The 18,751-nt window shown below is 34.9% G+C and overlaps 1 protein-coding gene across 3 annotated transcripts in view; it reads right to left on the bottom strand.

Moving 5' to 3' along the window:
• Positions 1–113: 113 nt before the first annotated feature.
• CXADR (CXADR Ig-like cell adhesion molecule) overlaps positions 114–18,751 on the bottom strand; it is a 56,894-nt gene continuing 38,256 nt past the window's right edge. Inside the window, exons 7-8 of one of the 3 annotated variants that reach the window (XM_030329581.1) lie at positions 17,610–17,793; positions 114–471 (exon numbers count right to left, since the gene is read on the bottom strand). In XM_030329581.1, coding sequence (XP_030185441.1) covers positions 430–471; positions 17,610–17,793 — 226 coding nt within the window. In that variant the 3' untranslated portion in view covers positions 114–429. Of the gene's footprint in view, positions 472–13,503; positions 17,794–18,751 lie in introns of those variants that run through there. The other 2 variants (XM_030329580.2, XM_030329582.2) reach the window with 2 other exon arrangements.

Genomic DNA, 18,751 nt, shown 5'->3' with positions numbered 1-18,751 from the left:
GCAGAAATAGCAAAGGGGATATTTCACTTTAATGTGTTTAAATATTTAGCAAAGAAAAAACATAAAATATAAAGTTTTCTTAAAAAAATCAACTTTTTATTAACCATAATTTTCCCCAAGGCAACAGTATCAAAATGTGCATATAAAAGTCTAAAGTTTATTAGTAGTACTAGTGGAAAATATATATACAATAAAACCTCTTTAAACCATCAAAGTTGTGATACATAGGATTTTCCTAATCAAGAATCAAAGTCTGTATTAATTTTGACATGGCATCTGACTTATATGCCTAATGCCACTTCATAAAGCAGAAATGTTCTCACATCTCTGTTCCTTGTGCTTTTTTTCAACACATGAAAGTCATTAATAGATGTCTGAATTAAAGCCAAATAGTACAGTACTTCAGATTCTTCAGTAGTCCCTTCATATTTATACCACTGTGATGCCATCAGTCTTGTAAGCGTACTTGAACTACAAAAAGAGAGAAAGACATATAAGAATTTGGATTTTTTCCCAAAATTAAATTTTTTTAAAAAGATACTTTTTTCCTGTTAACCCACATCTTTAAATGTCTAGTCATAAATTATTTGACTTAGAAAAATCAGGACTTGCTAATAAATCATTAGAAGACCTTGGCTATTCCACATATTCCTGTTGTCATTTTTTTCTGAAAAATTCTATTTAAGTATAGAATGCCAGAAAAGTACCCAAATTCTAAGGATACATATCCCAAAGATTTGAAAGTATGTGGAATTTAAATTACACAATGTCAACAAGAAACTTGTTTTTAAACCTTAGAGACATCTAGTTTTAGTATTAACTTAAACTATATACACCTTTTAATGTATTTCTAAGCCATGAACATTTTTTTCCTGAAATATAAAATGAATGCCTATTCAGAGTTGAGTGTATTTTTCTAAGAGTAACTGGCATCACATGAACATTAGTTTTATTTAAGTTTGAAAATGTTTTTAACTGTTCCATTCTGGGTCCTAGGAAGTTTTGTGTAATAACTGCAGATAGTGTGCAATTATAAAGATGGCGGGTTTCAAGTATTTTTATCATGGAATTAGCAGAGAGCATTTGTTCTTTTAGTTTGCTCATGTTGTAGTTATGAGCTTATTGGGAAAATCAGAAGCAATAAATATCCATACAAGAAAGGAAGTATTTTTGGGACACATCTAGTAACCAGGGCTTTCCACTGTGGATTACTATAAAACCTAAATTTCCTACTCATTAGTGCTGACAGCTAAATGGCTGAGTGCCTTGGGGAAAATGCTTGTTTTACATATTCCTAATACATATTACCTGTAGAAGACTTTGCCCTTTGATTGACTATCCAACCTCCCACCTTATTTGAAAAGTTATTTAAAGCAAAAGAAAACTCATCAATATAGCTTTTCTAATCCATTCCTAATGAAATAAGCCATCTTTCTCTAAGCAGTTGGGTCTTAAATTCAGTCTAGTAAGCACAGGGTACAAAAATTTGTCAAACTTTTTGAATGGTATTTAGCACTCTAGGAATCATAACATCTCTGTGTCTCAGATAATTTGGACTGTTCTAATGAAGACAATATGGCTGCATAATTTCAGTTTGAAGGCCTTTTTTGGGCTGTTTCAAACAGTGGTTTGTGACAAACACATCTTTTTGGTAAGTTCTATTACATCAGTACTAAAGTACTTATTTCTGTTTTTTTAATGTGATATTTATGTCAAAGCATTTATGTTGACTTCTCAACTATCACTGTCAAAGTGATTTCTTATTTGCTGAGTGGAAAGAAGCAAAACCCAGAGAAGACATTCTATCCATTTTACAGATAACAGTAAGTTCAAAAACATTTTTATATATCTATGTGCCAGTAGTTTATTTAATCCTCATAATAACCCCATGAGGTAGGTACCATTATTACCAATTTAGATAAGGACTCTCAGAGAAGTTAAAAAATGCCCAAGATAACAGCTAAGAAATGAAGCCCTGACTTTAACCAGTCTGGGTTTTTTTGCAAAGCCCATGTGGTTCATGGTGCCTTGGTTCAGTTCATTATAATTCTGTGAGAAGTTTCGGTATCAAGCCAACATGTGAAAAAAGGGACAGATGTAAAGATTAGATTAAGCAAATGAGGATAGAAGACATTTAAATTATCTGTTGATTAATAAAATCTTGACAGAGTTCCTTTTTACAAACCACTAACTTGATAGACATTTTACTTGCTTGAACTGTAAATCAGATTGCAATAGGAGGAGATACAGCCCACTTGACAGGATTGAGATGACAAAGCTAAGTGTATCAATGATTGGTCCCGGGGAAAGATCACACACAGAATTAGCGGTATTAGAAAGGCACAAGTTCATCATAGGCTTTAATTTCTGTTCGTTATCAAGTATATTTGATGGTTTAACATGGTGTTCAATGTTCTCATATTCTCGGGAGTTTGTTTTCCAGTTGTGAGGCAGTAATACTGTGAGGTTCGAAGGGAAACAACATCCATACGTTACAGATGGAGCATAGGCTTATCCTGGGAGTTGTGCAAGCACTAGTTCCAGAGAAGGCTCATGTAATTTGTTTAAAATGTGCACACTTTATCCACCACAGAAAGCATCCCTTTGTCTCCCAATTTATCGCATTAGACACTTTGTAGGTTCCTTTGTTCTTTTACATAATTCGAAGGATAACCTAAGGAATGAAATGGAAACCCATCTAACCCTTGTCAGACGCAAATTCACCATTAGTACTTGTAGCATATACACCACTGCAATTAGGTTGGTTTGATGTTAATTCTTTAAAGCACATGATCAGCACAAATAAAAGTGTTAAACTTTTATTGTTTGTACCCTCAAAAAAGGAATAACTTGCTACAGAAGCGACTCCTGTAAGTTTTACATAATTAGACCCTTGCTTAAATTTCATAGGACTTGAAAAATACCAAGTATTATGTAGACATCCATAACTTGGCTTTAAAACACCATTTTTGAAGGGTAGTTAAAAATATAAATGTGCAGATCTTCTGGCTAAGAAACGAATTCTGGGAATTTGTCTTTAGAAATACTCAAAGGGTCCAGCCATTATCTATGTTCATTGCAAAATCCAAGTAGCCAACAACAGGTGAACAGTTAAATAAAATCTGAACATCTATTCAAGAAAATACTATGGAAAAGTCCATGTAGCTACCAAAAAAAAAAAAAAATTGAAATGACATGGCATAAAATGTTGCAGATTGGGGAAATACCACAAGTGGGGGATGAAAAATATTATTTCTATGATGGTGCCAAAAATTGCCTGGAAAAATAAGTACCAAATTAACAGTAGCCAGTGTTCTCAGAGGCAGGGGAAGGGGTCAGATACAGAGAACTTTATTTTTCTAGATTGTACACTTCAGTCTTTAGACTTTTATACTGAGCATTATTACTTTGTAACTAGAGGGGTAGAAAGAAAAAATATTTTTCATAAGCACTTAATTTAAGCCAAGTTTGGTGGATTTATTTTTAGCAAATACAAATACTCTATCACTGATAACCAAACTGCATGTATGTTTCATGGGGAGTCTTACACTTCTGAATAAAAGGATTGTAATGTGGGTAAAAATTTTGTTGATCATACTGCGTCTAGAAGGAAATATTCCAAAATAATAAATGCTTGTAATAGAGTGGTAGTATCATATACTTTTCCTTCACTGTTCCCAACTATATGTAAATAATATCAATTTCATAAGAAAAATTTAGAATATGCTTTGTGGAAGAGAACCCCTATTAGAAAGACTACTAAATACCTGGAAATAAACTAAAAACAGAAAGGAGTGAGTCAAATAGAAGAGAAAAATTTATAAAAATTTACAAAAAGAAAAAACTGACTAGAAGAATATGCCATATTTCTAAATTGAGTCAACATTATAGAAACTCCACTTTTTAAGTTAATGTGTAAAAATATAAATCATAATTAAAATTCTGATAAAATTTTAATGGAAAACGAAACTGATTTTATGTTTACATGGAAGAATAATTCTCCAAAATAACCAATAATTTTTTTTTTTAAAGAACAATGGATAGGGAGTATTCTTCCTTTTACACGATTTGTCAATATATACTCAAAAGTTAACATAGACCTGAACAGATGAACAGTGAACAATGAAACAGAATTACAAGTCACAACCAGAAACAGAAATTTAATGTATGGTGAAAGTGACTTTTCAAATTGAAAATGATCCACTAATAAATTAATAGTGAACTATTTTGACTATGTATTTTTTTTCATTTTTTTAAAGTTAATTTTTAAAAATAATCTCTACATTTGGGGGCTCAAACCCATGACCCCAAGATCAAGAATCATATGCTCCTCCAAATGAACTAGCCAGACACCCTGGATGCATTTTTTTTTAAGTTAAATTCTAACTCTAAGCCATAAAGATACATTCCAAATAGATTAAAGATAAAATGTTAATTATGAAACTAAAAGTACTGAGAGGAAATATGAAGGGAGATATTTACTAACTTCAGCTTGGGAAACTTTTCCCAATTTTAACAGGAATGTTAGTGGTTTGGAATTAAAAAGTAAACTGCATATCAAAAGACATCATAAATTTAAAAGAGAAACTCCAAAGAAAATTTGCGCATGTTTAAAAGAAAATGGATTAGTATTCTATCAAAAGCTTGTATATATAGTTATTTAGCAGAGCTAAATACATATAAAGAGATGTAAAAACTAAAAACGAAAGATGTGCTAATGGAACACTAATGGCAAGGAAAATAGAAGAAGTTATGAAATACCATTTTTCACCTAACAAATTGACAAATATTGAAAAGATTGTTGTTTGATTCTTTGTGGAAAACAATTTGACAATGTCAATGTTTTTTTTTTTTAATGTGCATATTCTTTAATCCAGTAATTCAAATTCTATATACCTGGAAGATAACCTATGGAAATACTTTTGCAAATGTATAAAAATGTATAATTGATGCAGCATCATTTGCCATAATAAAAGACTATAATTCATTCATACTATGTAAGAACATGAGGCCAATAAAAAAATGATCTGTGTCTACTGATGTGGGAAGATAATCACCATATTGTGTGACAGGTACTGCCAGTAAGTCCCTTCCTTCCATTCTAAGTTAAACCTATGTATGTTCTACTATTCTCATCTTACATTTGAGGACACTGTGTCTCAAGTATTCAAGTTGCCTAGGTGACCTAAATTAACAAGAGCTTCAAACCCTGGCAGGATAAATCCAGGACACATGTTGGGAAGATAGGCTAAACTGTTAAGAATAATATGTGAGCATTTTTGTCGTTTAGAAAGCAATAGCATCGATGTTTTGGTGTTATTCTCTTGATGCAGACTGATTTAAATGAAAAGGAATAAATTACCTTATTAAAATTATTTGGCCACAAGAGGGCATCAGATATTCTTTTCCAACTTCAAAGCAGAAGGCTGTATTTGAAATCTCCCTTTTCCATGAAAAGCATTAGTGGTTATACTGTTTTTTTTAAGTGGCTGTTGTTTAAATCACTGCTTTTCCTATGGATCTATATGTAGAATTGTCACTAGTAATGGGGAATTCTAACTCAGAATGCCATATTCACTGTACACAAAATTTCTTTATTAGAATTATTTTTCTGTTAACAAAAGTAATGTTCATTTTGGAAAAAAAGGAACAGCACAGAAAGATCATTAATCACCTATAATCACCCCCAGCAGACATGACCACAGTTAATATTTTAGTAGATGGGGATGTTTAAAAGAGGGAACTTTTACTTTACATACTCCTATACTGTTGTATTAAGAAATATGTTCGTTTTATGGTTACACAATGTGATATTTTGAAATACTTTCTTATGTCGATTTTCTAAACAATTTTTTATTTTCTCTCTATGTTTTAATTTATTGTTTAAATTTTTATTTTAAATTCTAGTTAATTAACATATTCTAAAACATTATTTTTAGTAGTTTCATATTATGGACAGGTTAATCATGTACCAGAACTGCTAACTGAATTCACACAGAAATGTATAGATGATAAATTTTTGAGTTAAATTAATAAGCCAGTGTGATTAACTATTTCACTAAATTCAATAGGAAAAAAACTGGGTTTGCATCTTATAAATCATCCCCCAAACACTTCTTCTAAAGAAGTGAAATAGGGGCACCTGGGTGGCTCAATGGGTTAAGAATCTGACTTCAGCCCAGGTCACGATCTTGCAGTTTGTGAGTTTGAGCCCACGTTTGGTTCTGTGCTGACAGCTCAGAGCCTTGAGCCTGCTCTGAATTCTGTCTCCCTCTCTCTTTCTGCCTCTCCCCTGCTCTTGCTCTCTCTCTTAAAAATAAACATTAAAAATTTTAAAAGAAGTGAAACAAATTTTACTGATTAAAAATGAAATTTTTGAAACTCTAAGATTAGTGGAACATGAAAAATGTGAAATTGTTTTGTCATCTGAGTTATTACTAAGTGAAATCTATTTCATGTTTCCCAGTGATAAGACAGACTATATTTAAAATCTGATATGGATAGCTAATAAGTTCCTTTGGAAAATAATTTTGAAGATACCATTTGTGATGCTTGATACTGTGAAATCTGGGAAGGAAGACACAAAAAGTTAAAATACAGGACCTGACAGGCATTTGGCATGCAGGTTTACAGTAAAATCCCTCTCCCCAGACACAATTAGGAGTGCCAATAAAAAAAGTTTTAAGTGGAAAACCATTAAAAGTGATATATCTCTTAAAAATTTTTAAATGCTTAAAATGTACCAATATACTTTGTCACCAAATCATGTAGTTAAGAATTTTTCTTTGAATATGGGTCTACTGCTAAGAATTATGTTTTCTTTTTCCCATAACCTACATCCATATTGATCCTAATTAAAGCCTAGGTTTTTTATAGTCAAATGAAACCAACATATTTTGAAGCAGAATCATTTCCTTACATATGTTGTCTTTGCCACATCTAGTATAGCTGCTATGTACAATTTACTTAAATTTTGTAATCAGCAACATAACAAGCATACATGGGCGTGGTACCAAACAACATGCACTCCAGTCATAACCCCCATGGGACCATCAATCCATCTGGGAGAAGAGTGCAGCTGCCAATGCTCAGCGTGCCCTGGGCATCAGTGACCACGTTTATGCACAGAAAGCACTGGTTAGGCCAGAGTCTGCTCTTTTCCACTGGCCTGCCTGGCTGGTGTTGGTGGGAGCAGTGAGAGATGAGACAGCCACACATTGCAAATTCCCATTTTCTTTCTTTCAAATGGTTCTCAAGGGGCCCAGACTGCCAAGAACTGGAGGTTCTTAGAAAAATACTAGATTGGGAGTCAGGTGACCTGGAGTTTGTTCCTAATTATGTGGCCTGGGGAGATCAAAACCTTTCTGGATCTTTATTTTTTTCCTGAAATGATATTGAACTAGATAATGTAGCCCATGGGTATTTTAGGTTTTTTGTCTTTTTACAAAACTTAAACTGCCATGTCAATTTTCTTAACTATATCACAAATTTGTTGCTCATATTACAAAAAGGTTTAAATCAAACTTATAAACATGCTCATAAAAGCCCTGTTGGGTACTATACAATGTATCTTTACTCTGTCCTGGGCGTAGAACAAAGTATTTTTTAGTTGGCAGAGCAGAGATGATAATTCATGTGATTATTTAATTTTACTTTGTGCTGTTGTTCCTGTGAACACATAATAAGTCCCCTTCTTGTTAGTAGATCAAAATACTACTGGAGGCTGAATGTCAAAGGACTGTGATTTTCCAACAGGTTGCAAACCAGTCATTGGTATCTTCTATATCCCACTCTCCTTAGAATTGCAAGGTCATTCATTCTACTGTTCCCTACGAAGGTTCTCGCTGTTGACAGTTCTGGGACTATGTGAGAGGGAAACAGTCCTACTTAGCAACATTAAAAGAGCACAGTGAGGGTAGCCAACATTCAATTTGGGAGAGTGTGTGATAACTGACCTAACACGTGACATACACATCTCTTCTTTTCAAGTGCAAGAGAACTCATTTTCTTCATTACTTTAGTTTGTGCTGATTCCATTAAAATGCTGTGAGCCAAAACACCAGCAACTAGAAACCAAAGATAAATTAAGAAAAAACACACTGTGATGGGAGTACATGAAGCAATGGCTTGATGTGAACACAGAGCTCCTGCAATTTGATCATCAACCAAGGTTACTGAATCTGTGTGTTGAACATCTGGGTAAAGATGTCCCATCTTTGAAAGGTCTGACATCTGCTTAAGTTTCCATGTGAACATGGAAAGACACGGGACCTTCAGCTTCCTCTGAGGGTACAATTTCAAGAAGGGAGAAGGCAGATTGCACCAGGAGGATGGTTTGGGAAGGATTTGGATTACACCATCAGGAAAGGGTTAAAACCATAATCAGAGTGAAAGAGAAAGGGTAGCCTAGCCAAAAAAAAAAAAAAAAAAAAAAGTTCATTTCACACCACAAAGGACTAATTTTTATTAATATTTAAGAGCTTCTCCAAATTAGCAAAATCAGTACAAAAGAAAACTGAGCAAAGCATATGAGCACTGTTCTCAAAAGTACAAAGGGCTTTTAAACACGGGAAAAGATATTCAAGTGAATAAACAGAAATACAATTTTAAAGAGAGAATTTTCTTCTCAGAAATTGGGAAAGATCAAAAAGTTGGGTAAGAGTATGGGTGAGGATTTGGGGGAAGCTAAGCACTCTAATCCACTGCAAGACAAAGTGCTGTAAGAAGGTATGTTAATAATAGCTATCAGAATATTCTTGACTCAGCACCTCTTCTAGACATTTACCTTAAGGATATAGTTATACATATGCAAAATAATGTATATACAAGTATACTGCTTGTACTTTTACTCATTATATTAAAAAGATGGGACCAATTTAAATGGCCCTCAATTGGAGACTGGTTAAATAAAGTTATGGTATATCACTATGACACAATATATAGTTTTAAGACAAATATGGTTGTTTTAGGTGGGTAGATACATAAAAGATAAAAATGTATAGAATAATGTGAAAAGATTTGCTAAACTGGAAACTGTATAAAACTTTATTTAAAAAAAAAACAAAACATGTATATGCAAGTGTAAGCATCGAATAAGTGTGGTAGTTGGAGGGCCCGTTGTGAAAGTCTAAAATCAGGCCAGAGTATAAACTTCAAGTTAGAGGTTGTCCTGGAAAGCTTTTGAGCAAAAGAAATGAACCTAAGTGCTTTAAGACAATTAACCTAGAAGCAGAGTTTTAATCAACTTTTGTCTAGATCATAGAGGTGATTGTAGAGCAATGGACATCTATTTGCTTCCATAATCAGGTGGATTCTTGTTTTCTTTCTACAGTGGTCCATCACCTCTTCATATATTCCATATATTCCTGAGGTTAAACACTATTTCTCCAGAAAAAGTTTCATCTTGTCAGCAAGATTCGTAAGGAAAGACAAATCATAACCATTCCATCAACTACTTTTCCAGTTGACAAGCAGATATGAGGTTAACAGCATATATAGTCACTCCAGTTTTGAAATCAAGATCACACATACTCTCTTGGTTTAGGAATGAGGGAGACAGACAACCATGAAATAGCTGTTGGCATAGTTATTTAGGTGCTGATATATTTTTTTAACATTTTATTCATTTGTGAGAAACATAAGCTAGAGTATGAGCAGGGTGGAGGCAGAGAGAGAGGTAGACACAGAATCAGAAGCAGGCTCCAGGCGCTGAGCTGTCAGCACAGAGCCCAACACGGGTCTCGAGCCCATGAACCGTGAGATCATGAACCGAGCCGAAGTCCTATGCTTAACCAACTGAGCCACCCAGGTGCCCTGTGTGCTGATATTTTTATTACACTGCTAAAAAGTAAGCAAAGAAGCTCTCTGGGAATGTGTTCCACACCAACTTTCACTATTTTATTAGTTCTTCATCATAATTTCCAGTCATCATTACTGACATGGGTTGAACTGTGTGCCTCAAAACTCCTAGGTAGTAGTCCTAATCCCCAGTACCTCAGGATGTGACCCTATTTGGAAATAGGGTCCTTGAAGTTACAGTTTGTTAAAATTAGGTCATCAGTGTGGGTCTTAATTCAGCGTGACTGGTATCCTTATAAAAAAAAAGGAAAGTTAGGACACAGAAACAGATACCCATAGAGGAACAGCCACCTACAAGTCAAGGAGAGCGGCCTGGGCAGATCCTCCCCTGACAGCAATCTGAAGGGACCGATTTTGCCAACACCTATATCTCATACTTCTAGCCTCCAGGATGGGAGACAATAAATTTGTCTAACCCACCCAGTTTGTGGCACTTTGTTATGGCAGCCCTAACAAACTAATACAATTATACATAGAAATTAGTTATAAATGACTAGTCATTTCAGAAAACTAATCATTTAAAAAGACTTGAAAACAATTGACATTCTATGTTTGTTTGAAATTAAAATCTTCTAAGAAATGGTGTTCCAGCCATCTAAGTAGATTGCCCTGAATTCTGAAACCAAGATAAATTAGTATATCACAATTAGGCAATGATATTTAAGTATGTAAGTTTCTTGGCTTCTCTAAAGGTGTACTCAAATATTTCTGGAAGTTTGTGAAGCCCGAGAAAAAAACATACTACCATTATTGACTTGGCCTGGAAACCAGTCATCTGCAAGGAATTTCATTTATTACCAAAATAACCCTGGAGAAAACAGTCACTAACTTGACTCCAGACTATTCAGAATCTGAGGAAGGTTTTACAGGTTTACTTCTAAAATGCTTCTCCACTTCTCCGGGTTTTTATAATAATTAGGTTTGTTTTAGTGTTTGCTCCTATTCAATCAGGTCACCCCATTCTGTATTTGTCCAAGTTAACTTTTTAAGCAATGTCACACTTTTTCCTCTCACCACACATACTCACACTTTTTCTCCGGATACAGTCTTTTTGGAAGAGATCAGGGCAGTTGTCTTGCAGAATACAGGACACATACCAAGTCAATGCAAACTTGCCCCTAGTGTTTACGTAGTTTCCTTTCTAAAAATTCACTCAGCATTTACTAATATGCAAGTCAGAGTTAGGCACTGAGTATGATGAGGTGAGCAAATCAGCTTCAAACTTAAAAAAGGGCATATTAAGCATGTTCAACAAACGGAACGGAAAAGACTTTGTGCCCTCAAAGACCTGTGCTGGCAGTGTTGAGAGCTCAGATGCACCCCCAACTTATAAGTAAGGAAAAGGGGTACATATCAGGAAAAATGACTCAGTTGACACTAGCAGGACAGGTAAACGAGGGTTGTTCTCTGGTTGAAGAAATCGCATACCCACAAAGGTCCAAAACCAAGGCCCCTCAGCTACTGAGCGTGTCTACTGCGTGAAGGTGCATCTGCAGCTATGGAGGTAACCAACCGTAGGGAAATGGAATGGACCTTGCAAGATCTTCTACATTAGGTTAAGATGACCTGGTTTTTAATTGGACCATATTTACATTTGAAGACAACCAATCCACTAAGATTTAGTTAGTGGATTAAGGGACAAGGTCTTAGGGGAAGATAGTCAAGATCATGACGGCTTCTGGTACTTTGTTGGGGACTGACATTGGTTTTTACCTCTAATTTCCTACATCTTCTCCCACCTTTCTCATTCCCCCATTAGAGTTAGAATTTTCACAGCTCAGCAGTGAAATGAGAAGCAAACTAACCATGGATTTGTCCTGAAATTTATTTCTTGGTCCTTCGATTAACTCTAGAAATTTTTTTTCCTGCAATTACACTTCAGGGCAACAGCGCTTCCCCCTCCACCCCCTCCCCCACCATGGTTATCAAATCTAGAAAAATCATTTAAGTAACAACACATTCACATTTGATTTTGATTTCAGAAATGGCAAGAAAAACTGAGCTTCAGTTCCTAGGACTGGCTTTTTCATCTTTTGTTACCTTTACTGCATTTAGAAAATTACATTTGATTATGCCTTAGACTTAAAAGTAGACTGTTTTTACTTAAAAACAAGTTACTTTAGGGGCGTGGGTGGCTCAGTCAGTAAAGCGTCCAACTCTTAATCCTGGCTCAGGTCATAATCTCACAGTTCATGAGTCCAGAGTTGGGCTCCATGCCGTGAGTGAAACCCTACTTGGAATTCTCTCTTCACCTGCTCTGCCTTTTCTCTGCTTGTGCACAACACGCACTCTCTCTCTCTCTCAAAATAAATAAATAAACTTAAAAAAATTATATTCAATTTTATCTCAAATTTCAAGAATTTCGTCAGTTTTGCCATTTGGTACTTAATTAGCCAGAAATGTGATCTGGCTAATTAAAATATGAGGGGTGCCTGGGTGGCTCAGTCGGTTGAGCATCCAACTTTGGCTCAGGTCATGATCTCACAGTTCATGAGTTCAAGCCCTGTATCGGGCTCTGTGCTGACAGCTCAGAGAGGCACTGGAGTCTGCTTCAGATTCCGTGTCTCCCTCTCTCTCTCTCTGCCCCTCCCCCACTTGTTCTGGGTCTCTTTCTCTCAAAAAGAAATAAAAACATTAAAAAATTTTTTAAAAGATTAAAGTATGGACTAAATTAAAGGCATTAAATTATACTCAGTAGTTTCACTTAGCATATTTTATTGAAATCTTGATTCTTTGAAAATCTGTGAATCCCTATCAGCATCCCAGCTATGAGGGACAAATGCAAAGAATTTTCATTATTCTATCAGTTCTCTCTTTAGAACCATCCAACATCCCCTGTGACGGATTTGTATCCCCATTTTAAACAGCGGGAAACTGAAGCTAAGTAAAGCATATAGTAATGAGCAGAAGTTTATGTCTGACTACAAGGCCTATTTTATAATCTTTTTATCTTTATCTTTTAATCTTTTAATCTAGGAACAGACAATTTCACATTAATATAAACCAGTGGTTCTCAACTAAACCAATTTTGCCCCCCATCCCAGTGGATATGTGGCAAAGTTTGGAGACATTTTTGACTATCACATCTCGGGAAAGAAGAAAGAATGCGACTGGCGTCTAGTGGGTAGAGGCCAGGGATGCTGCTCGACATACTACAGCGCACAGACTGTTCCTCCCAACAAAGGATCATCCAGTCCAAATGCTACAAGTGGGAAGATCGAAAAACCCTGCACTAAACAAAACATTCCTAAGTGTCTTCTTACAGAGGTATTACTACCTCATTCTGTTTCCTGTAGTCACTGTTTAGAATCAATGAACCATAACTAGCTGTGTATGTACTTAATGCTACTCTTGGAGTACTCAAATTTGAATTCATGCTCCAAACTGTGAACTGATCACAAACTCTGTGGAGGCTTCAACCCCAAATATTACATTATGCTATATGCTGTCATGTAAATGCACAGAGTGGGGAAAGAGAAGTATGTTTGACATGTTTTCATGAAGTGTGATAGTCTGATCTTTATTCTGTTCAATAAAGGATGCAAGGAGGGGAGGAGAAAAGGAAACTCTGAGGAATAGCATTATTGAGGTTTTATAAAGTAGACATTTCTCAAGAGGCACAATGAAGCCACACGAGGCAGAAAACTGCTTTCTTCATTTTATTTCAAAAGTACACAAGGTCACAAAACTAGAGCAAGTTTTTGTTTTTTTAAAAACAAATTTTGTTCTTACAAATTTCAAAATCTGCACCATTGGATACTTAAGCCAGAAACTTTAAATACAAAATCACTTTTGAAACTGACACTTATCAATTCTCTACTTGCATATGTGAAGTGTCAAAATATTTTTTATCAGTAGTACAGGTGTATTTATCACAAAAGTTCACAGTTAGGAATGAGAGTAAGTGAATAAATTGTGGTTCTCTTAACACTTCCCATTGAATAAATTAGCAGAAAACAGAGTTCTCTGATTGGAGCTTTTGGTGTTCGTGACCAAAGCCAAATCCAACGGACATCATCACACTTTTAAAATTACAAAATAAGGTATTTTTTAAACTTGATTTTAAATAATTTTAAATAATAATTTTAGTAACTTTAATATGAGATTAGATGAAGCAAAATATTTGCTGATATCTATAAGATAAACAGAACCACAATTCACAAATTTATTATTTTTCCCTGCTTCTGTAACACTGTAGAATTTGTGCTCAGTTATAGACCTTTTTTAGTGTCAAAACAGGCAAATGAATAAAAAATCCAACTGCAGAATGTGTTGCCTCTATTCCAAGTCTAAAGGCATTTGAAATATTAAAACTTGCCCAGAACATTTATACTACTAAACACATGGCTATTATAAAGATATATGTACATATATATATATATAATGTCACAAGCCACTAAAAAGTTAAAATTGTGCCAACATTTTCTACAGCTACTCCTTACATCAAAGCATTAACCACATAAATTTTTTTTTCTGTTCACACTGGAATAAGGCATCTGACAGCCCTAAACACTGTGGAAATTGAAGAGATTAGAAAAAAAAAACTTTAAACATTCATAGAACTTCAAATTTACATGCCACACGCACACAAAAAGACAAAACAGTTATTTTAAGAAGTCATACATTATAGAATTTGATATCCAACTTCATGCAGCAAGTTCTTTTTATATTTAATCACGTTTACTTGCCCCTTCACTTGCTCCAAACTTCCAGAACTCAATCTTAAAAATTATTTTTAACAAAAGTCAACTATTTCTTCATATCCATAATCTAACTGCATTTCTTCATTTAACCCCCCCAGACATACTCAGGCTCTGTTTCCATTGTAACAACTCCATGGTAGATAGCCCAAATTTAAAGGAAGTTATTCGCCTGGAATAACTGGTCAGTGTCTTCAGTAAGAAATTGTGGGGGTTCTCTAACGGGAATACTGCTAAGATTGCCAAAAAGAAAAAGAAAACCAGTAAACTACATATTTAAAGCACAGAACTCATACTCTACACTTTCGTTTCTTTTCAAATGATTCAAATGAAACTGAAAAAGATGGTGTCCAGTCTTTCAAGGGTACAGTAGAATCAACCTGTTTGTCTTCACAGATGCAGTGCCCATCTTGACGGACACTGGCTTTCTGATGGAAACGCACGAATTACAGTTTTTGGCTGAACTGCTTGGTGATTACGAATAGTAAAGAACAAATACCCTATCTCTAGTTCAACTGAATTATCACTGAGAGTTATCTGGGAAGTTATCAGTGCCATCCAACTTTTGGATTAGACTGAAATTTACAATGAGAGCAGCTGGAGAACTAAGTCTCAAACTGAATTCTGTCCTTGAAATTTAATCACACCCGCCAAGTCTTTTCATTTTCAGGTCACGCAACTGATGTTTTTACAAGCTCCATTCTCAGGTTGTAGGTGGTATGGACTTTACTTATAACCAAATCCTACACTAGAAAGTCTTACATGTCCACCTATTATGGTAATTCCTACTTAGACTGACTGACACTGTATGAAAACTGGTAACAGGAAGGACCAGATTTTTTTTTTTTTTATTAATTGAACTTTGTGATCTGTTATTTATTCTTATACTATCTTATAAGTTTTATCATATAAAACAGGCCAGACATCTGGCATTCAAAAATAGCTACTGTTATAAAACCATAAACACAAAGGGTGTTGGGGGTGTTGAAGTTTTAAAATCTTTATGAATAACACAGTTAAGCTGCACCCAAAAAGAATAGAGAAGAGGAGGCAAGATTCAAAGTATGAAAAGAGAAACGTGTCACAGTGATGTGTTTTTTAGGAACAGTACCTTCACCTCTAAGCACCTTTCAGGTGATAGCTAGCTCATAGGCACCAGAAATTCATAATAAAAATTAAATTACCCAAAGGCACAGATGAAAATGTTAACACAAGTATAAAAGCAATATTATGTAGGGTTAAAAACCTACCTAAAAAAAAATGCTTCCAAATATATAAAACTATACACTAATCCATTACACAGACATTCAGCTTAAGTTCACCATTAATTATAAAGTATACACCGTATTCTGCCTAATCTCAAATTCATACCAACATTAATTTATAATGTAGCATTTACCACCACAGCACCCAAAGAGATCTACAGAAACCAACTCCCTACCAAAATCTAGGGAAAAGGTTTTAGAGCTAGTGAAATATTTATTGGAAACCTTATTTACTATAAAAGAAAACTGTTGGCTCATTTGACTATATCCACACTCCCTCACAATCTTAAGGGAAATACAAGAAATTCACTTTCTTCTACTACCACAGTATTTAACACATTTGGCAGTTAAGAGTATACCTTTTACTCCTTTTCCTTTCATTTCTTGCTTTTTATTAAGAATAAATCACTTTCACAAAACTAAGGCTCATTCTTTTCAAAGCTCACCTTCATTTTCTGCAACTACACAGACATGTTGGCCATACAAGAGCAGCTATGCACCCTCCCAAGTCTGAAATACAGAATTGATGGAGGACACTTACTAGCTTAAAATTATTTCATCTTCTGAGTCTAGAAAGAAAATATCCTCCGGGGACTAAATTCAAGTGGGTAAATTTAGGATTACATGTTTCTAGAACACATAATATGCAATACCAACCACAAAGCTCACCCCCCACGCCCCCGCCAAAAACAACCACACTGAACCAACCAGGTAAAAAATGCTTTTAAATTTGGAACCCATAATTAGGGAATTTCAAACTGTTAATACATGAGCCATAATTTTTGTTAGAAAAATATCTTGTCCAGGGCTAGTATTTAGTTGGAACTGCAAAATATTCCATCCTGTTTCTGGCTGGTCATTGTTCTGAAGACCATCATAGGCCTCAAGGCCCTCGGATTACTCCTCAACAAAACCCATACTCACTATTGCACCCCTAACTAGTGTCATTGCTGTATGTAGCTGACAGCAAATTTTCTAAACAAATCAGAGAGATGCTCCATTATTTTAGCATATAAAAGAGCTTACTGCGTCCCTGTTGCCTATAGCAGTCTATCAACTAAATAGTTAAGAAATCATTTCATAGACAAGGTTTATGAATGATTCTGAAGTAAAAGTAGCAATTTCTAGAATACTGTACTGTTTTCTATGTTATTAGAAGGATTTCAAACTCATATTTAAATGACTTTTCTAAGAAGCTATAAAAAGAACAAACATAAATGTATCATAAATATTTTTGCCATGAATGTTTCTTTATCAACTTGGAGGGAACTATCTGATCACAAATTGAGAAAAGCAATCTAAAAATAATGGTAGAAAAAAGTAAGTACCACTTTCAGATGATTCAAGTATCAACTCAGAGTGCATGTAAGTTCACCAATTTCTTCACCTATGATTTCATATTCAAAGTGCTATATTTTAAGTATTAATATTTAGAAATCTTATCAAATCAATCTCCTAAAGGAAATTTTTTTCAGATGGTGAATGTCTTTAGTGACTTCAATGCCTTTACTATTTCAATAACCAAACATAACTTTTATTATTTTTTTTTTCCCCAAACAAAACTTTTTAAAGTATAACTCTCAGTTTCCAGTTAACTTCTTTTTTATCTATTTTGAGGCTGGTAGCAGAATTTAAAACGGAACTGGCTTCCCTATCTGAAGAGAAGGAAAGAGAGATGGAAAGCCTGGATGAAAGCACAGAGGCTCTATACTATAGACCCATCCTTGCTCTGTGCTGGAATCATCACAGGCACCGCTCCCATCCTACTTAGATTAGGGGCCGCTACCTTGGCAGGTGGGAGAGTCGGACTCTGAGGAGTGCGTTCAAAGTCTTCACTTGGTACTTGGTTATACTGAGTCTTGGAATATCCTTCCATGTTGGAAGGAGACATGGATCCCAGGGACGAGTGATTGCTGCCGATGTAGCTCCTGGCAGTGGATGTGCGGCTCTTTGGAGGAGGCACGTCTTCCCTAGAAAGCAAAGATCCCAACACAAGGTCAAAGAACAAGTTTCTAAAAACCTACAGTTATATAAGCTGTGAAAAATGGACAGGAGTGAGAAAAGATCCTCTAAGTACCAGGTATATAAAACTGTGTGTGACACAAATAAAGCAAGCACAGTAAGGTACAATGTCATGAACTGTGTATTTGTCCAAAATCTATCATTTACAGAGTGTATATCTCCACACAAAAATGTAATTTTTACAAAAATGTATGTTTCTATAATGTTGTCTTATAAGGAACAAACCTCAAATATCTTCATACTCTACTATCACTGATTAAGATAGTCTAGTTAGAGTCAGGCAACACATTGTAGTTGATAAAGCACTAACACTCACAGATGTATTTCCACCGAAAAAAAAAGGAAAGAAGGAAAGAAAGAAAAAAAAAACCTTTTTGTTATGAGAGTTACTTATCTAAGACCTTAGCTGAAAATTTAGCAGATATAAATTTGCAAAAGCTGAGCATTTAGGCATAAGAATTTTCACACCAAACACTGACAAAGAATATATATGAGTACCTCTGGTGCAGTTTAAAAATACAAGTGCCCAAGGGCACCCGGGTGGCTCAGTTGGTTAAGCATCAGACTCTTGATTTCAGCTCAGGTCATGATCTCATGGTTGTGGGATCAAGCTGGGTGTGGATGCAAAGACAGAAAGAAAGACAGAAAGGAAGGAAGTCAGGGAGGGAGGGGGGAAAGGAAGAAAAAGAAAAAAAGAAAAAGAAGAATTCAAGTGCCCAGACCCCATGCTAGACCTATCAAAATGTCAATTTATTTCCTGGATGTTATTTAGGTCATGTTCTCATTTTTTAAAAAAGTTCTATAACACAATATGCACTTCTAGTTAAGATCTACTGGCTTAGAATGTTAAAAAATAAAATAATATCACATTATCAACAGTACTATAAACTACCTATGTCACTTGAT

This window comes from Lynx canadensis, chromosome C2, assembly GCF_007474595.2.
Source record: "Lynx canadensis isolate LIC74 chromosome C2, mLynCan4.pri.v2, whole genome shotgun sequence".
NCBI classification, from domain to species: Eukaryota; Metazoa; Chordata; class Mammalia; order Carnivora; family Felidae; genus Lynx; species Lynx canadensis.
The sequence above is the reverse complement of the archived record's forward strand: the minus strand, read 5'-3'. Positions and strand labels throughout refer to the sequence as shown.